Genomic DNA, 20,846 nt, shown 5'->3' with positions numbered 1-20,846 from the left:
ATGCTGCTGCTTTCTTTTCACTCTTGCTCACTTGCCAAGTGTGCTGTGCGGACTCTCACCCACGCCTTTCACTTCTGAGGGTGTCCTTAATTACCAGCCTGGTCTGCCCCCTCTGATGAATTTTAAGACAGATGCAGTAAATGAAAGTCTTGAGCACTGAAATTTAACAAGCACACACGCAGACATTCCCTCAAATAGCCTGCAGCTTTGTGCATCCTTCTGTGATGTGGAAACTGTGGTTTGAGCTAGAGATGGGAAGCATCAGGCACCGTTTCTAAAAGGAAATTTAAAAAGAAATTTTGGGTTTGCCTACTATAAATATTTGTACACAGCAAATGCTGAAATCCTTAGAAGCAAGTAAGCAGTTCCACACACAGAAACTATGGTTTAATGTATGCAGTAGTAGGCAGCCACCCACCACCCCCTCAATCTTAATTTAGTTCACAACATTTTGAACACTGAATTTTCAAAGCCTTATCTGTCTCTGCTTTTACAGTGCTATGGTAAGGACATTTTTCAACTCTTTTCTAAATAATACTGTCAAAACCAAGCTGATACAGAAATAATTAGTACTGCCCTAGCTGCCCCCTTTAAAGAAATACCTATTATCTCTTTGCTGGAAAGTAGTATTTTTATGACAAGATAATTTTGAAGGTGCCAGCAGTAACTGAGACAGCATCCTGTAAATTCTAGAGCTATGCAGGTTTGCTCTGTTATAGGGCAGGAAGAACAGAAGGTCTTACATTGCAATTAGTGTTGACAGCCTTAGGAAATGGTGCTCAGACATGGTTTCCATTCCTCCAGATTCCTCTCCCTCTGCAGATTTAAATAGCACAGTCATAGGATAAAGGTTTGTCCTAATTAACATTGTCCTAATAACATTTTGTTGACCTCTCCCTGCATCTTCCAGATGATGTCAAAATTTTTAAAGACAGCCTCGTTTGCCTATGTGAGCTGAGTGCCCCTGACATTTCTGCCATGCCAAAGTGCATTTAAAATCCATCTGATGCTTGACAATTTCCAGCTAAATGAACAGAGAAGCTTGGTCCTGTTTTGTTAAAAGATTTGCAAAGAAAGAGACAGAACTGTAGCAGCAAGTGAACGGGGAGCTTTCTTCTGCTGCTTTTATTGATTGTGTGAGCCCAGGTAATCGAGGAGAAAGCAAACACTGGCGCTGGGAGCATTAGGCAGAACCAGGATGGAACCATTAATAGGGCAGAGTGTCTGAGTGCTGGGGCTTATCCAAAGTGGCCCCTGTCACATGTGCACTTTAACTTTCCAGAACAGGTTTATATTTAGCAGGCAGATAAAATGGATGTAAAGGCGAAGTGCCTTACGGTTACAGCAGCTTTGGAGATGAAGTTGTGACTCAGTACATGAACTGTAAAGGTCAACTGCTACTCTCATTTGTGCAGCTCCTCTGAAGCTGATGAACTATGTAGGTGTTGCATGAGAATATCACCCCCAAATTTAATAATCTTATGTGACTACATGAATGTCACAATGGTATTTACACCGGCAGTCTGTAAGCCTTGTGTGATACAGTTGTTCTGCATGCTTCTACTTTAAAAATACCTTCCCACACTGATGATTAACTCAGACTTTATTTATTTCCCCAAGAAAATATCTTAGTCACATCTCAAGAAGTGCCAGATTAGAATTAGATAGTGTGCCTGAGGTGTATAAAAGAACAATGGTATTGATTTCTGTGTCAAATACTATCTTTACCAATCAGGTTATGCAGTCTTTATCTATTAAGTGAAAATTCTTTGATTCAGAGTTGTATCAAGGATATTTGATGTCAAATCAGTGAGCTGATTCCAGCAGGCTGAAAGTTCTGCTAAACACTGTGACACTTGGAAAGGGTGCTTAGTGCTTGGGTATTGGTTTCTAGGGTATTGGTTTTGATTTTTGTTTTTTTTTTTTTTTTTTTTTTACATATTGGGATCCAAATGAAGACATGGCATTAACAAGAAAATAGAATTTTAACAGTTTACCTATGTTCATGACCTTGTGAATCTGCCTTATAGTGATGCTCACACAAAATTTTATTAATTAAGCATTAACTGTCTGTTGCCTCCGGAGTGACTTAAGAATTTTGAAGAGGGCAAAACAAAAAAGGCCAGTTACGACAGTGAAAAAGAAAAAATACCCTAGCATATACATCACATTTCTGGAGAAAATTACAAAGAGCATTTATTTTTCTTATAGAAATAATTCTGCACTTTTTAGAAGGATTGAATTTTCTTAACAAGGATTAAGTAACAGCGAGCAGGTTTGGGACTCTTTTAGTCCTAGAATTTTTAACACAACTCTTCACACAAGTATCTGAAAAAATGCACTTAGGGATGTCCCCAAATCCCATCTCCTGGTAAGTCCTTGTGACTCAGTCTTCATGCCATGCTGTAAAATAACCACAGGGCTTTCTATCAACTGCAAATGGTCTCAGTGGCACTAGAGTTCATGACTTTATAGAACCAAAAATAACCTTGTTGCATACTTTATTTTTTTCCCCACAGTTAGAAGAAAACAGACCATTTTCTTCCCTTCTTTGTACCTTTGCCCCATAGTAAAATATTTTCTAATCTGTTTTCCATATTTAGATACAAAATGCAACCTCTACAAAACAAGCATCCTTCACAAATAGCCCCAAGATAAAGAAATTCATATATACTTGTTTCAGTCGCATTTTCCACCAAATAGAAAATGCAAGATATCTATATATATATATAGCTGTGAAACTAGAAACTGTAATTTCTTCCATTCAGACAACTGAAAATAATGCTGCTTCAGTGAGAAAGCTGAAAAATTAATGTGTTACCAATTGAAAGTAAAGCCAAAGATGTTTGTTATACTAATTTTAAATTGCAGCCATTGCAGACAATCAGTTTTTTAGGACTACATAAAAAGAAAAAAAAAAAGTTGCAGGAAAAACTATAAACATTATTTCCATGTTTTGCAGTGTTTCATACCAGGTAAGAGTTTTGCTGTGTTTTTTGAAACTGTCAGATTAGACAGAGGTTTTACTACAACCTGATCCAAGAACACAGACTACACTCACAGATTATTCTACAAGACCCACGGCAGAAGGCCAGAAAAGCTGCTGATTAAGGACCTAGAACAAATAACAAAGAAACAAATACACAAAACTTCAGCCATCATAAACTTAATCAAGTTATGTGCCTTTGAACAGACTGGGTTCTTCCAGCAGAGGAAACAGCAGCTTCTTGTTTTGTGTTAAATCTCTGAAGAACAACACCATTTCTGTTCAAGGAAAGGAAACAAAGTTACAGGCTGGATCAGCCAGAAGTGCTTCCTCCAGTCAAGGTGCCAGAACAAAACACGTGAATTGTTGACAACAATGTGGAAATGCAATGATGGAACACCTGAAAGTTAAATCAACATTTTTCTCCTATTGTTTTAGGTGCAAACATCCAAAGGACAGGTTCACTGTGAAATCCTGGAGCCAGAAAGAAAATCAGCCTCTGACTGCATTGTTCTGATGGAAAACAATCAGCTTGCCAGCATGAAATCTCTTCAAGTGAAAGAAATTCAGGAACTAAACCCAAACCAGTCAGGAACAATTTCACTGCCAGCAAAATTCTCAGCAACAGCAGGCAAGAAAGTAGTTTCAAAATACATGGGGCTTCCCTATCTCTGAACAGCCACTTTCTTCTCAATCTGTTCTCAATCAAAAGTTAGTTCTTCCTGACTTTTCGACTGTCTACCATTTGTGAAAGTTTCCAGAGGTGCAGTCTGTCAAAATAGGTGACTTCTGCCTGTAAGTCAAATCCATTCTAAATGATGAAAAGCCTAAAACAACAACCTAATCTAAAGCAGAACCATCCCTATGATGGAATAGGGCTGTTACTCCAGAAGGATCTTACATATCTGACTGTTCCATGATTTTAAATGCTCCAAACAGGAATTTAGTTTCTAGATATTTATGACATCTTCCCATTTAGAAATATCTCCCCTTCTCCTCTGGAAATACCTGAATGCTGCTGTTTGCAAATGCTTACCTCAAGCTGTGATGGGGCCGAACACAGCAGCCTCCTGCTGTCCATCAGGGAATGCTCCATCCATGACTACAGCTGAGGGAACAGCTGATTGAAGCTGCAGATGAACCTTCAGCCACGAGGCTTCTGCTCATTCACCTCCTCTGAATCACACAGGCAAGACTTACAGGTAACACCAAAAATCAGCATTTTATATCCTCCAACTAACAGAAAATGGTGGGATCATCACTAAGCATGGGAGCTGTGCAGGAAGAAACAGGATAGAGTATGAGACATGCTCAAATCAAGCCACTCTAGGGTTTGGGGTTTTTTTTAATATTTACAGTGGCAAAAAATATTTTCTCAGTTAAATAAAATACATTGTAAAATAATAAAGAGTTAGAATAGAATACCTTGAACACCAACCAGCATACTGCAGGTGAATTTCTACTAGAGATCTTAAATCACCCCTACAGGAGGGGTGGATTGTAAGGTTGAGGAAGAAAGCAAAGGAGCCCTGTCCTGAGAGTCTGTTGTAGAGGTGAGGCATCTGCCACAGAGCTGAAGCTGCAGAAGTTCCCATTCCACTGCAGGTAAAAGGCAAGGATTACATTTTGAGCTGATGAGGTTTGAGACAGAGAACCTTTCTGCATCTCCAGACATCAAGAACTGACACTGTAGGATATGTTTTGAAAGCTTTTCAGTTGGTAGAGATTTTGTAAACTAAACTAAGATGTTCAGGAGCAATGGGTGGTACTTGCCAAGAGGCACTGAATCCCCCACCCAGGCCTGGGCAGGGAGAGGTCATGGCCATTAAAACAGAAGGCAAAAAATGATTGAAGTTAACTTTATTCCAAAATATGTATAATTTACAGGACTGAATAAGTGCTTCATTTGTGAACAAAACATTTCAATACTTGTGAATAACTTACTAGTAGCTTTGTGTAACACTTCAGTTTCCAACAGAGGGAAATATGAAACAGTATTTTGGCACAAGGTTTTCTCTGCATGCAATAATGTAATTACAAGTTTCACAGTTACTAGGACAACATTCCTTCTTTGGGATTGTCACTTGTAAAATAGGTCTAAGAAATGAATGCTTGATTTTGTCTGGTCACTGCAAGTTTACTGGCTTAAATAGCAAGAATTAAACATGAACATACTTTGAAAACTAGATTTGTCTACTAAATAAAAAAAAAAATCCCACCAGTAATGAAAAGAAAAGTATTTTAAGGACATTTCTCAGCCTTGCTGAGATTAACTCACACACACTTTGGGAAAGACTCACCCACATGAGATTTATTACTCATTCATTGCAAATAATTACAAACTTAAATGAGATTGTAATCAGGTGTTGAAGTCTTTAAGCTGTAGAGATATGGCCATATTTCATACCTAGCTTTATCAGAGATGCACTTGCAAATGTCTGTAGATAGAGGTACTGTCAATCTAGCTCTGCATGCAGGTGCTTGAAGCATGTAAAGCACTGGATGTTGTGAAATGTAGAGCTGGCATCACCACAAGCCATCTATTATATTCCACAGCTAGTTGTTGCAGGTGCTGTAAAGCCAGCATATGAAAAATGGTCACAGGTAAAGGGACTTCTGTTATTTAACCCAGCAGATCCTTGAGGCGTTTCCACCACTTCAGGCTGTCTGGTGACATTTCCAGTGCAGTCACACACACAAACACAAACACTCCTCACCCTGACTGCGGGGCTGAGCACTGAGTTCTGTTCATTGCATAGCAATGGCACTTGAAACAAGAGAATTCAGTCCTGTTCTAAGCAGCAAGTCCTTCTTGCACATGTTTAAATTCACATCAACTCTTAAAAAACAACAACAAAAGAAACAGAAGATGCATGATTGCACCATACACTGGTTTGCTACCATTAAACAGCCAAATCCTCACAGTGTTCCTGTTCTCAATGGCAGCCTGGTTACTGGAGGCCCATCCTACCAGGACACAAGCATAGCAGCACCTTAAACCAAACAGGAATGAGAAAGCTTGCAAGGCCCAGAATGTTACCAACAGTTTGGTGTGAATGTATTTGGAACAGTAAATGGTACATTAAGATCATGTTTAAAAAATCAGCACATGTCAGAAACATATTAAAGCAAAGGAAGCTGTACAACCCTCATGATAAAGGCAAGCACATTTGGTTCACTCAAAGTTGCCATTTCAGGAACATGTTCTTTTGCAAGTTCAGCACCCTATGTTGACTCAGTATCAGTTCTACTAAATTTCCCTACATTTAAAAGGCTATTAAACTCCCTCTAGCCCCCTGAGCCCCCAGTCCTGTCAACTCTTACATTTCTACCCAGGTACACAAAAAATCAATTCACATCTTAGCAGCATAAGGATTTAGAACAGTGGAAGGCAGCCATCATTCTTTGTTCTCTTGCTCCTACGTAACTGGGGTCCATATGACTAACAGGGAAATTCAGCCTCTTGTTTCCAACAGAAAAAAACCTGTGTATTGTGCCATGAAATAAAAATCTCTAAGGAGTTAATTACATACATTAAGTTACAGACACTGATCAAGTTGTTCAAAACAAAACGAGGTTTCACAAGGTTTCTTTTACAGCTGTTTAATTCACAGCTGCAAGTATTTACACATTTTTTAATGCATTCATATCCTTTGGAAATGAGAATTTTCTAAACTCAAGCAGCTTTACATAACTAAGAATACGTAGCATTAGCAGACTCTGACTTAAAACTACAATTTTTCTAGGCCAACACAAAGTTTTGGGGAGGACTCCCTCCCTATCCACAACAAAAAGTATTTACAGGTGTATTAGCAGAAATAGACACAAATAAAGCTGTAAGAAGAGGAAACATCTACTGTCAGACAAACTTTTAGCATTCTGACAAACAAATATGGAAGGCAACAAGACAGACCTTTCATTTTTCAGCTTATTTGTGCTTATGTTCTCACAGAGTGCAAGTTCCAAATCTGCTGTTTCTTTTGTTTGACTCTTTATATATTAAAGAAAAGCACAAATGAAACTACAAAAGTACTAATTAAATTTTATAATAGTGTTACACAGGCATCCAGATCAAGATCCAGCAATCACAGCTTAAAAGAATTAAGCAGGAAACAAAAAGGGTAAGTACACATAACATTAGTATCACTTCCAGATAAAAACCTGTGCTAAGAGGCTACAGAGAATCTGATGTTACTTTCTGTATAGCAGCTCTAATGGCAATAGAGGATACAAAAAAGAGTGAGACAGTAAGTCACTGCTGACCAATACTTACAGTGCCTTGAAAATCAAATCAAACTGCAGAAAAAGGGAGATAAGTATCATTTTAGTTCTACCCAGAAATAGTTGTGTCTGAAGTTTATTTTATAACAAAGGCAAAAATAGAAAATCAGCCTTTTTCAAAATTTGTTTAAATGTGAAGAATTCGTAATATTCAGCTATAGTGTTTCAGATAAGGTTTCATGAAGTTTTCTGTGGGATTCACCAAACTATGAAGTCTGGCTGCAGTCCTCACATTTTCACAAAAGTACTTAATAAATCCAAACTGAGTGACATATGCCAGACATACATGATCCAAACCTGTTTTTGAATGAATAATTTTATTATGACTTTAATGAATAATTTATGGAGAACCAAATTAGTGAAGAAAGAAGTTAATTTTGGTCAGAAGTTAATTTCATCTTTCCTAAGACAGTGCAGACATTTAATAATTTCTTAATACTGCACTTTCAATAAATGACTTCATGTTGTAGTACTGTGTTCACCTAATCACATGCAAATTGTTTTAAACATATAGAATGAGTGAAAGGATTGTGATTTGAATGTTCTAATAAAATACACAAAGCTCAAAAAGACTTCTAATTAAAAACTACAATAACTGGGTAATGATTACATTATAAGATTTTGTCCACACAAACTTTTGGGTCTTTTCCTGACAGTCCCTGATGCTAAGGGCTTTGTCTTACACAGTAACATGGCAATTATGACTCTAATTTGTAAATTAGTTTCCAAGTACTTTAAACCTCGCTGTTCTCTCAGATGGCTACAATTCAAACCCTTCAGTAATTCTCCTCAGCACCCAAGGTTCCTTCTCCTGCAGAGTAAAGGCTGACTTTCTAAATTCAGAGGTAATGAACAGCTTCTACAGCTGCGGAAAATACCCTTTTCCCAAACCAGGTTTATAGTGACTGCCTCACTTTCACGTGTCAGTACAGACAACTTGCACATGGGAAACACAGAAATCAGGGTATGAAGAAGCATTCTCTGGTATTCCAGCCAGGGAAAGGAAGGAGAAGGAAAAACACTTCAAAATCTGAAGTTGCAACATTACCAGAAAGATATTGCAATAGAGTAAATTAACCTAATTTTCTTCTTTATCTTACATCTCAGTTTCAAAGTAGGCAAGTAAATATGAGTCAGTCATCTTCACAAGAAACAAAATTACAAGTGAGGCCTTCCTTTTTAAAATATATCCCACCCTTGAGATGAGAACTCTACAGACACTGTGAAACCTGGGGGCATTCCCCACAGCAGAGTAACTTTCTCCTGAGGAACTGCAAGATTCCCATCTGCAGTTTCTTCAGCCAGACTGGAAGTGTCTGAAATCATACCTAGAAATGTTGAAAAATCAAACAGGCAACACAGATGGGGTTTCAGGAGGAAAATATGAGTTTCAGGATTAATCTGAAGAGATTATTTCAGTAAAGACACTGACCACAGCAATATTAAGAGTATTAAGACAAAGGAAAAAAAAAGGAAAAAAGAAAGGTATTGCTCATCTGCAACAAAAACAAGCTGGCTGCAATGGATGAGTAACTCAACTCCCACATTCTTGAACTGAGAATATGCACACAAAGCACAGGGAGTCCTCAAACCTAAGGCTTGGACATACATTTGCTGCTGGGCTGCACAGTAAATATGCAGCCAATACCTCTCCTCTAACAATGGAGGAGTAAAGTCTGTTACAGGCTCAGGAATTTGACACAAAGAGTTTTCCTTTAAGGTTACAGTAAAACTAAAACCTGTCCAGTACAAAACCAGAGGCCTACATTTCACAGATACAGTAAGACAGAAAAATTACTTAAGGCCAAATTCCAACATACATTCACAACTGGCTTAATGTAAATGAAAATACTGCAAACAGGGGCATGAGAGGGGTAACCAAAACATTAAAAAAAAGGTGCCAAGAGGTCATATGCTTCTCTGAAAAATCAGTTTGAGTTTGACTATACTGTGGGAAATTGTGAAAGCTGCAGGAATTGAGGGCTGTAGATCAAAGTGCAAAAGCAAGATAGAGCTGTTCTGGAAGGGCTTCTGTGAGCTGATCTCCCAGCTCTGCTGTATGGATTCCAACTCTTTTTGGAAGTAGGAAGTCCAAAACCAGAAGTCAAGGTGAGTGTTTTAAGGAATTTAATTGTCCATTTTTAAGATTTCTCTTAAGGTAGTAAACCACTGTAACATTTCTGAACTCGTATCTCAATAAAGCTAGGAGAATGTCAGCAAAAACAAATGATTCCAGTCTCTGAGGCACACATATTGTAACATTTGCATCTTCAAGACAGACATAATTTAAGCAAATCCCTTCTGAAGACTCTAAAAATGTCAGTCCCATGTATTACACTAGCTAAAAGGACAACATACTAATTTTCCCTACAATTACGAATTCCAAGTTCTTTTCCTACCCTTCAAAGAGCATCAGTGCCACTCAGGGAAAAAAAAATACCGCTTGCTACACACTTGTTTAATAATAAATATTTTCAACAATTCAAGAATCTCTATGTGTCTAGTGTGTTGGACAGGTATTTGGAAAATGTCAGCTTGTGCAGGAGAAAGAGCTGTGAAGGCATAAAGTAAAAGAAGACAATAGGGCTGATTATGTTCATGCCGGATTTAAAGTACAAGCTACTAAAAAAAGTAAACAGAAGTAGCTTACACTAATAGAATCCTCCCCCGCAAGTTCAGGGAAGCATCTCAACTGAACAGCTCAGGGTTTTGGTCCAGCACATTGGAACCCTGCATGGAAGCCAGGAATAGAGAGAGAGAGAGATAGAGAACAACTTTAAAAGTTCTTCCACTTAGATGAAAGCAGTAACAGGTTCGTAACGAAGTTTGAGGAAAAAACATAGGCACCACATAATTTTTTAAGGTTCAAATGTACATTAACAAGTTACAGCCCCCCCCTTTCCCCTCTATTTATACACACATAGTTATGTAAAGTTACATATTCAATAGAGTACCTTCAGCATGAAAAGTCTCTTAGGTCAACTGCTCGCGACAAGTACATTCAATAATGAAAGTGGATCACTTGGTAAAGCCATCTCTCCCACCCCAATAAGTTAAATTCAAACCACAAGAAACAGTTCTATTATGTAGCACTCAGTGGCTGGGCTTGTCAGAGCTCTGGAACAAGGAGCACAGCTCTTCACAGGTCTGTGTTTCTACTGAACTGAACTGGGACTCCATTGTATTCCAGGCTAAGTCAGCCAGAAGGAAGTCATCCATTGCTGTCTGTGTTTCATTGCTGGTAAGGAATAAACTCCCCAGATTCTCAAAGCAGCTATCCATAGTCTGGGTCTCAGCACTGCTGAGCTGGACTTTGCTTTCAATATTCTGAGCAGGTGTGTTTTTAGTAGCCATATACACTTCTGTCTGGGTTTCTGTATCAGATGAGTCAGTGCTCATTGAGAAACTGGACTGTTTCAGAATACTTCCTAAAGGCAGATGGGTAGTACTGTCCAAAAAGAAATTCAAGTCTGTCTGTGTCTGTGTATCAAACATCTCCAAACCTAAGAAGTTAGAATTGCCTCGGCAGTTATAGGATTGAGTGGCACTATCTGAAAATAAGAAATCAGTCTGAGTTTCAATGTCCAGTGACTCCAAAACTGGCTCAGAGTTCAGGGTACCAAGCTCACTCTCTTCAGTCTGAGTTTGGATGTTGGATGCTGAAAAGAACTCTTCAATGTCGAAGTCTATGCCTGTGCTCTGTGATGGAGCAGATGGAAGATGTGTGTCAGCATTAGAACTCGTCTCAGACAAAAGGCCACGATTATCCAGGGTCTGGCCAGACATGTTTCCTGAAAAAATGTTTTCCAGATCACTTAGCAGGTCCATTGTCTGGGTTTGATTATCTGTTGTATTTTGAGATGGAAGTATATTAGTCTGTGTATTGAAGCTGATAAGGGATTCAGACTTAACCGTATCCTGATTCAGGGTCTTGCAACTACTTCTTTGCAGCAAGGTTTGATCTATATTTGCAGGCATTAAATTGTTTTCTGGAAGTTCAATGTGAGTAGAAACATTGTATGATGAAGGAACATTGTCAAAAATGTCACTGCACATTACAGCCTGGTCCATCTGTACCCTTCCATCAATACAGTCCTGTGTCCTGCTGGTTTGAGTCTCTCTGGAAATGCCACATGTTGGAAAACAGCCCTGGCTGAAAGCATCAGTCTGAGCAGCTATGGATGAAGTCAGCTTGGAAGCAGGCAGCAGTGTCTGTGTCTGCACACTGATGGGCAATGAGACCTGGGAACTGAATGACAGATCTGTCTGAGAACAAGAGGACACAGAAGAATTGGGAGTCCAGGCTGCAGCTGGTACAAAGCTCTGGGAGATGTAAGATAAGTCAGTCTGTATATTTATTGAAGAAATTTTGTTCTTGTGACAAACATTCCCCAGTTCTTGTCCTGGGTTATTTGATGTCACCTTGTCCAATTCAACTTGTACACCAGTACTTACTGGTTCCCGATCACCAGAAGCTGTCACCTTTGAAACAGGCATAGTGTCTTTAAATACAAGTGTTTCTGCCTCCAGGGCTGGAATCAGGATTCCTATAGACTGAGGCAATAAATGAACAGTACTTACAACAGAACCTTGATTATCAACAGCCACTACAGCAGGTTTGACAGAAGAGTCTGTTGCAGATACATACACAGGCAAGTGAGCAACCTGCATCACTGGAAGTTTAACCAAAGCCACCTTGGGCTTGGGTAAAAGCATCTTTGGTGCACATTTTGGCTGCATTTGGTTTGTGAAGTTAGAACTGCAGGAGCCTTCAAGAGAGGCTGCTACTTTCACTTCAGAGGACTCCAATTCCTGAGTGCCAGGAGCAGTACTGTGGGTATTGCTGAATGCTTCGTTTGCCTTCTCTGCCAACTGCTGATTATGAACTGAGGACTCCATTTTCCTTTTCTTACTAGGAGGATCCCTGTGAACATGAGATCAATAATTTATACTTCTTTCCAACACAGAACATCTGCCTTCCATTCTTTTGAGTCACTGCATTGAAAATACCAACTGAAGTCACAGATGAGGTTGGACATGAGAAGACAATTAATCCAGATTAAAACATAAAAAGACTCCATGAAGTTCAATTTTGCTAAATGTCATTCCTCACTCTCTCATTTTAAATAAGAATAAATACTACCCCTTATAGAGACCTATTTCCAAATGGATGTGCAAGTTTAGATGGTGTCTTCCCCTCTCACATTAAGCACACTGATTTGAAGACTTTTAATGTGTTATTGTGACACTGACTCAGACTGAGGCTTGAAGGGACAGAGCTCTTACAATATGTGTACAAGTAATGGTCTCTCATGGAAATGGAAGATAAAAAATAGCAATTCTTCACACAAAACTTAAATTTTGAAGCAGCTGAACCTCAAAGACAGGCTAGGCTTCAAAAAGTAGATTGCCCTTTATGAAATAGATTTATAGTTTCAGTATGTCCATATAAGCATAGGTGGTAAAAAATACATCCACCAACAATTGCAACAATGACTAGACTGTACAAGAAAGTAACCTGAACTGCATTCCACACCTCAGTTACCAGCTATAAATATCTCCAAATCATGTCTACTCTCACAGAACTGGAAAAGCAGATGCAACAAGAACCACCACCATTTATGCCAAGCGCTGCAGTGTCATCAGTACTTTTTGTTTTCTCTGTAGGGAAACCAGATCTTACTGATTAGATGACCACCACTGCTTTCCACAAAACAGAAATTCCTAAAAGCAACAAAGAAACTGCAAACTGCTAAAACAACATGTCCTAATTTCCTATTTAATCAACAGAAAGGAGACAAAAAGGCAGCACATGAGACACACAGGACTTGGTGATGAATTATCATTTTTTCACTGCTTCACTTTTACCTGTGTTCTGCAGGGATTTCATGGCCAGTTCTGTAAATGTGAGACAGTAATGCTGTTCTGCTGGCATAAGGGCACCCACAAGTACACTGGAAAGTCTTGCCACAGACCTCTATGTGCCGTTTCAAGTACCATTCTGTGCCATAGGAGTTACTACATTTATCACATTTGTGCTTCTTTTCAGCATGCATTTTCATAAAGTGCTAGAATACACAAGGGAAAGTAAACATTAGCATTCAGTGAAGATTAAAAGAAGAAAATCACGGTTAGGGAAGAAAATATCGGCAATTTTTTAGTTGCTAAGTAGCACTGAAGTGTAGCATTAATTATTTTTTTAAAGTGTTACTACAAATAAATTTAAAGAAGTCAATAGAGAGAATGTGAAGTTTGCAAATCTGCTGATGCTACATGCATCTTAAAAACACAGATTATCCTCTACCCATTCTAATGCCATTGAAGGATTCCTGTGGACATCAATAAATCTACAGATCAACTTTGCCCAAAGAGCACAGTAAGTCTGTGCTACATCCTACTCCTGAGGATGCACAAGTGAGCAAATAATCTCAAGTCATACAGGTCAACACCAGAGCAAATACTAGAATTCTTTCTTTTCATCTATGGCACCAAGTGCCAGCCACTCAGCTCCTCCAGGTAACCCCAGCTCAGCACAGGTAACCCAGAGCAGCACAGGGCTCTTTTTGCTCACCAATGCAGAAACAAGTCTTAGATGTTTCCTTAAACAGGTTAACTAGTAAACAAATGCATTTTGGTATTAAAGCAGAGAAAAGCTCTTAATCCTTGACCACTTGAAAAAAGCAGTTAAAAGCATCAGCCACAGTTAAAACCTTCATCAGTTGCTACTGAGATTTTTCCCCCCTCTTCTTAAATCTGTCTCCATCTATTTCATTTGTTGAGAGGGGCTCTGATCTAGTTTAGAAGAACATACTGGCATCTGTCTGATCAAAAGGTTCAAGTCCTCAAATATAAACATACAAACATGCAAACTCATGAATCACATGTGCACTTGTTCTCTAACTTCTGCTATGTGCTGAGAGGTTATGCTCGTATCTGTAGGCAAAAGTGCACATTCTTTGGAGTAGAGACAGGACTAAATCAGTGTGAAAATACTTCAGGAAACAGGAATACCTGTTTTACAAGAGAAAATTGGGAAAATGGTCTGTTTGGTCCTCTAGGGCAGCCTTCAATAGGACAGCAGTAGAATTTCTGTGAAGTTTTCAAACCCTTCCTTACTGGTGCATTAAGTTTTCCATCCTGAAAAAGAACCAGTTGAGAGGTTGACAATTCTGCAGGTTTGCATATTCAAGACAATATTCAGAATACCCACCAACTACGGCTCATTGAGTTTACACATCTCAGTGAGCTGGAGGCACTTCCCTATGCGATTTGAAAGTTTAAATGGAATTTTTGCCCTGTGTGAATGCCACTTTGCAAATATCCCATCAAAATTACCAGGTGCAATTACAACAAGCTCAATGGAGCAGTGGTACTGTACTATTTACTTTTACCAAGACACTCCCTGTCCCATGTTTCCTGTTATTTCAGCAAAAAAAAATTTTAGCCATACAGATACTACCCTAGACTGCTGATTCAATGTGGTTTTACTTGTTAGCAGCACAGAATGTGAAGCTCCATTAAGATCAGTCACTGAAACACAACTTCCTTGATGCTGGAATTCTGTTTGCACTTTTTAGAGTTTACTTGTAAAAAAAAAAGAAAAATGCCAAGTATGCTCTGCCACTTAATTTATATAATGAACCAAATCTCATTAAAGTCTATGCAACAACTGGTATGATAATTCTGACCCTCCAAACACTGAGTGACCAATCTATCCAGGCATCCATGTGAGCTGTCTCACTGACCCTCACTTGTACATAGAAGAAAACAACACAACTTGCTCAAAGAGGACCACAAAAGTACATATGAGAAGGACATCCTAGTGGAATTGTCCAGATTGTTCAACCACATAGAATCCCTTCCTGCTGAGGACACTGGCATGGAAACCAGACAAGTCATATACCTCAAGACACACCCTAGCTGAAATGGTCTCAGTGGAAGCATCAGGCATCTGTGTCTAAGCAAAAAATTAAAAGTGAACTATTTAAAATCTGATGCTCAGAGTAGCTATGAGTGGCTGAACTGGGGCCAAACACAGTCCCCAGAGGCAGTTAGTGCAGTCCATGATGGCATCCCCAAGATGATTTTTCAGGGAAGAAATGGGACCATGCCCTGCTTGGACTCTGCACCTGATTTTCCTTAGCAGGAGGACAGTGAGCACAGTCAGTAATGGAAGGTTGATTTCACACCAGGCACTCCCTAACCACCTCTGTGGGCAGATCTCTAGCTGGTGCTGTGGACACAATTACACCAAACACAGAGAATGCACAAAGCACAACAGCCCTCCCAGCGTGAGGCAAACCAAGAGTGCACCTCAGTGCCAGGGCCCAAAGGGCTTCACTGCCCATACCCCCACCTTACCCAGCTGCAGTTACTCACAACCCAACAGTGCTGTCCTCAGCCACCCGTGCCTTGTTTTTGAAGTCCATTTACACCTCAGGAAGCTGGGGATATTTCAATGATTTTGTATTCCCTCAAATTGCCTCTTAAGATAAAATAATCTGTAAAATGTAATCCCTTCAAGCAACATTTCAGTTGTATTTCCACACGACACTGCTACTTGCTGCCATTGTCACAAGTTCATTTTTATCAATGACATATCAGACTCAAACAAGCAACGTTTAAAGCCTCTTGATCAAAATGATCACCTGCCATATCAAGAAAACCCGGAATAAGTCTCTAAAAAGGGAGTTTTCATGTAACATTTTTACCTTCTAAGCACCTTGTACAGCAGTTTTCCCTGTGGACAGCCCATTCACAAACAGGCCTGTTCTATCTCTGCTGAATCATCACTGTGACTATTGTTGTACCTCCTAGAGCCACTGCCCTAAACAGGAACATGACACAAAGAAATCTAGCTGCTCCAGCCCTAATTCCACTTTTTAACCCTGACTTTACACAGAACACTTTCATCACATGTCAAAGTCCTCAGGAAAAAAGATCTGCCTTTAAGTCAAAGCTATGCTTGGCCTCTCCCACTGCAGATGATACCAACATGCTGAGTAACTGGCAATTGGAGTTACTTATTCCTAAATAAAGTTATTAAATGTGTTATATTTAACATCACAACCCAACAACTGACAGGGCAATATGGGAAACATGTTCAGCCACTTCACAGGTAAACCTCAGTCAGGTTATTTCAAATGACTGAAACACTAAGGTATAGAATAACACCAAGTGTTTAAAAGCTTTATAGACACCAGTAAAATGCCTTTTTACAGCTGGAACACAGCCTTTGGTGGCAGAGACCACAACACTTTAGTTGTGACAAGCTGAGACATACTCTACACATGTTAGATGTTGTTTATGGTCAGTAATCCTGCTTTGACCTTTCCCAAGTCCTTGTGGCTGTAAATGGTTAATTCTGCATCTTCTCAAAGCTCATCTGGCCAGTCCTGTTTCAGACATTCTCACAGCTTCCTTCCTTACCCATCTGATTTTATGTCCCATGTTTCTACAACATCCACCCACCACAATTATTGGTAGATATTGGTGCAATGAACTTCTCCCAGTGCAGACACTCGCAGGGTAAGGAACACTGCCATGGCTTGTGACACCAGCTGGGAAGGCAGCAATTAACAGTCCCTGCTGCAGACTGAGTCAAGGTGAACTTAGTGACGTCTCACTCTCCTGCCCCAGAAAGGCTTACTCCAAAGGATTAATCTGAAATGATGCTGCAGTAGACTGTAGTCAACTATTTAAAACATGGGGGTTTTGCAGCAGAAGTTCAGTCATTTCTTTACTAAATAGGACAGGGAGAGAAGTGCATTTATTCTTATGATAACAACCACTGTGGCAGTGCAGTACCTGAGTAACTCACCCCAAGGGTGTGCTCCCCTTCCAGCTCACACTGACTACAGCTCCCAGCTATCACAGGAATCCACAGAATCTCCTCCTTTACATGAACTCTTCTAGCTTCGTTTTAAACTACATACATGTAGTTTCCCTTCTTCCCATAAAATAATATAGCCAAAAGACCAAAGAATTAAAATAAAAAAATTCAAGTTTATATCCACTGCTCTCATTTTTTTAATTAGCTTATCCTCTGTCAAAGAGCCAAAAAAATTATGTATCAACACTTCATATCTTCTTTGCTAGGCAAAACAAGCCAATTTTTTCTAATTTCCCTTTGTCAGAAACACTTGCCATTAATCACCCTTAGCAGTTATTTTCTACACATCTCCCGGTTCATTTAAACTTACTTGAATCAGATTCTTACCCTACAGTGCTGACACAGAATATCCCTCTGCCATATTTTAGGATTGCCCTTTTCACAGCAGCTTTACCCTAAATGCTCATTCGTGTATGACCAAATTATTTTGCAAGTGTTTCCCACCTCAGGTTATTTCTGTTACAAACCAGAGCTGATCAAACTGTTTGTTATCACTTCACAAGACTAACACCTGGTACTGCTGCACTTGACTCTGCTTTTACAGGGCAGTCTCTTTGTAAATGTCCTTCCTTTGCCACTGCAATCCCTCTTGGGTTTTGGTATAAAAACATCCTACTGGTGCTACTTTTATTAATGAAAATTGATCAAGTCATTCTCCCTTTTCCTCAGGAGTGTTCTCTCCTTCCTCAATAGCACCATACCATCTCATTTGCCAAGTTGCCTCTTCATTATTTTAATATTTCACTAATAAATGCAATCTACTAAATATTTTTCATCTGGGAAATCAGCTACCTCTTAATAGGGAATACCAATATTAAAATATTTTGTCTCCCTTAAACCTCAACAACATTTTAGTCTCAATTACAATACCCTTGAAACAAGTCAAGAAGTTTCTGAAAGTCTGCATTCATCCACATTTCAGTATTTACTCCAAGCTATCCCCAGCTTCAGTAATTAGGTATATGGAGTTGCTCTAATTCTACAAGCACTGGTGGCTAACAGCAAGCTGGGTGAGAAAGCAGCATTTGCTCACCCACCATAGCCTGAGTTATGTAACCCACCAGCTGCACTGCACGCTCAGAGCATCAGCTCACAACCAAAATGACTCTGCTGACCTTAAAGAACACTTGGAACTTCTGCTGTACCTCCCCACACACAGACATGGGAGATCTAACACATAACACACAGTGAAGCTGTTGGTTGGCATAGGAAATGAAATGAAAACATCCCATAGAGACACAAGACAGCAGGTACACTTGACACTATTTCCTTTTGTCCCTCGCCAAAGGGGCACGTGTGACCCACGCTTGACTCTGCAGCCATTTCACAGAACAGGGATGTTCATTGTTCCCCCACTGAGGCTGCACTTTCAGAATGCAGCACTCAAAGTTTTCCAGGAATACAATTTGTCCTTGCACACTTGGCATTACAATTTTGGGAAAAGCAAGGATATCTTTCCAAAAGGCCCACTCTCAATGTGTGCCTGCTGAACTGTGCTTCTCCTCCCCCCCAGCACATGCTTAGCTCAGGAGTATTATGGAAATGAGGGCTTGTTTCCAAAATGGCATCCATCTGTTTTGCTGGGGTTTTTTTAGCTCAGACATTTAAAAAAAAAACAAACAAAACCCCAGCATAACAGCCCTCGGCGTTGGGATGGAGATGGTTTGCCAGCTGATAAGGTTAGGAAATGCTGCATGTTTGCACAGCACCTCACAAGCGGGGCTTTAAAGTCTTACTGCAGAAAGATTGGTGATAAGCAAGTAAAACAACAGAAGCTGTGTCCCAAAGAACTCCTAACTGCCTGTGGTATGTTTACAAAAATGTGCAAAATTGGTTATTTTCTGTAAGTAATTTTAGAGGAATCCTCAACACAACTGGCCAGCCCATTCACATACACACTTTTGTATTTATACAGGGACCTGCAAGGGCCTTTCACGAGGGGAAATTTAAACAAAAGACAACGAGAAACATTTCATTATTCCCACCTGGAATCACAGAATAGTTTGGGCTGCAAGGGGACCTTGAACATCATCTTGCTCCATGGGCAGGGAAACCTTCCACAATGCCAGGTTGCTCCAAGCCCCGTCCAACCTGGCCTTGGACACTTCCAGGGATGGGGCAACCTGTGCCAGAGCCTTCCCATCGTCACAGTGAAGAACTTCCCCCTAATATCTGACCTAAACCCACTCTTGCATTTGAACCCGTCCCCTTGTCCTGCCACTCCAGGCTCCTGTCCCCATCCTTCCTGGGAGTTCCCTTCAGGTACCAGAAGGCCTCAGTGAGGTCACCCCACACACCCTCCATTCCAGGCTGAACAACCCCAACTGTCTCAGAACCTCCGGGAAGAATCCCGGTCCTTCTCGGGGTGGGCAATCACACCGCCCCTGACCCTCGCTACCAACCAAACCCAGCACAGCCAACACCGCAGCCGCCCCCCGGCCCCGGTCCCGAGCCGGCCGCAGGCCCCGGGGCGGAACACGGCGCTGCGCCAGCCAGAGCCACGGCGCCACGGTGAGGGGCCGAGCGGCGCCGGCCCGGCCTCACGGCGGTACCTGCAGCGGGTGCGCCTTGCTGAGGTGCATGTTGAGGGCCGGGCTGTTGGGCAGCACCTTCCCGCAGCCGGGCACGGTGCACAGGATGTTGGTCCGCACTTGGGACAGCTCTGTCACCGAGGGCCGCACCAGCTCCCCGGCGGGCGGCACGTCCCTCACGGGCGCGGGGGGCCGCCCCAAACCCCCGCCACGCCGCCCGGCCGCCGCCGCCATGTTGCTGTCAGCTGCTCGGGCCCCGCTCCGCTTCCGGGGCCGGCGGCCAATCGGCGGCGGCGCTGCTGAATATTCATGAGGCACGTGGCGCGGCCCCGCCCCCGGCCCTCAGCGCCCCGCAGCGGCGGCCGCGAGCGGTACGGCCGGGCCCGTGCGCGCTCCCGCGGCACAAAGCGCGCACTCGGCGCACCGGGACAAACGGTGAGGGGCAGCCCGGGCACGGCCCCGGCCCGGCGCACACCGCTCCGGGGCTCCCGTGATTGTGCTGCACCGGGAAGTGGAGAGGAGGCACCGATTTCTCCGCTGGTCAGGGCCGGGACACGAGGGAACGGCCGAAGCTCCGGCGGGAAGGTGGGGCTGGTGTCAGGGAAAGGTTCCTCACGCAGAGCACCGTCATTGGAACAGACCCCCGGGAATGTCACAGCAGCAGCCTGACACAGCTCCAGGAGCATCGGGAGAACACTCTCCGTCACAGGGTGGGATTGTTGGGGTGTCCTGTGCAGGGCCGGGAGCTGCACTTGTGAAGCCTTGTGGGTCCCATAAAATATTCTATGATTTCCTGATGCTGGAATCACCAACACAACACACAGAGGTTTTTCTCCTATAGCTGGCCAAGTTAAGGGAAAAGATGCACACCAGTCTTTGGGTAAGAGCTGTGCCATGGGTGTAGCCCCAGGATGTGTGCTCCTCCTGCAGCCCCTGTGCCCTCAGCTGCAGCCATTCTGCTCCTTGGGGACAGCACAGAATCGTTTGGGTTGAAAGGAACCTTTAAATATCATCTAATCCAACCCCAAACTTCCAAATTGCTGGAAGAGACCAACTGGAATGGGGAAGATAAGATTGGTCTCCACATTGCCCCTTCTCACCTCCTCCATGGGAACACCTGCTCAGCAAGAAGGAACCCCAGAGCTGCAAACGTTTC

General features: G+C 41.5%; 1 protein-coding gene across 1 annotated transcript; it reads right to left on the bottom strand.

Moving 5' to 3' along the window:
• Nucleotides 1–4,829: 4,829 nt before the first annotated feature.
• On the bottom strand, nucleotides 4,830–19,924 carry ATMIN (ATM interactor). The gene is made up of 4 exons (XM_059481638.1): nucleotides 19,712–19,924; nucleotides 14,279–14,404; nucleotides 13,136–13,335; nucleotides 4,830–12,191 (listed from the first exon to the last, which is right to left on the bottom strand). Exons 1-4 carry the CDS (start codon nucleotides 19,922–19,924, stop codon nucleotides 10,361–10,363), a joined length of 2,370 nt encoding a protein of 789 aa, XP_059337621.1. The 3' UTR covers nucleotides 4,830–10,360.
• Between the last annotated feature and the right edge of the window lie 922 nt (nucleotides 19,925–20,846).

Source organism: Ammospiza nelsoni, chromosome 13 (genome assembly GCF_027579445.1).
Source record: "Ammospiza nelsoni isolate bAmmNel1 chromosome 13, bAmmNel1.pri, whole genome shotgun sequence".
Taxonomy (NCBI): Eukaryota; Metazoa; Chordata; class Aves; order Passeriformes; family Passerellidae; genus Ammospiza; species Ammospiza nelsoni.
The sequence above is the reverse complement of the archived record's forward strand: the minus strand, read 5'-3'. Positions and strand labels throughout refer to the sequence as shown.

Bases quoted from the DNA above. Each gene is read 5' to 3' on its own strand.
- ATMIN (XM_059481638.1), bottom strand. From the start codon at position 19,924: ATGGCGGCGGCGGCCGGGCGGCGTGGCGGGGGTTTGGGGCGGCCCCCC. The intron at 13,336-14,278 runs GTATTCCTGTTT...TGTGTATTCTAG, and splicing joins AATTTTCTCTTGTAAAACAG to CACTTTATGAAAATGCATGC. The intron at 12,192-13,135 runs GTAAAAGTGAAG...TCATGTTCACAG, and splicing joins GAAATCCCTGCAGAACACAG to GGATCCTCCTAGTAAGAAAA.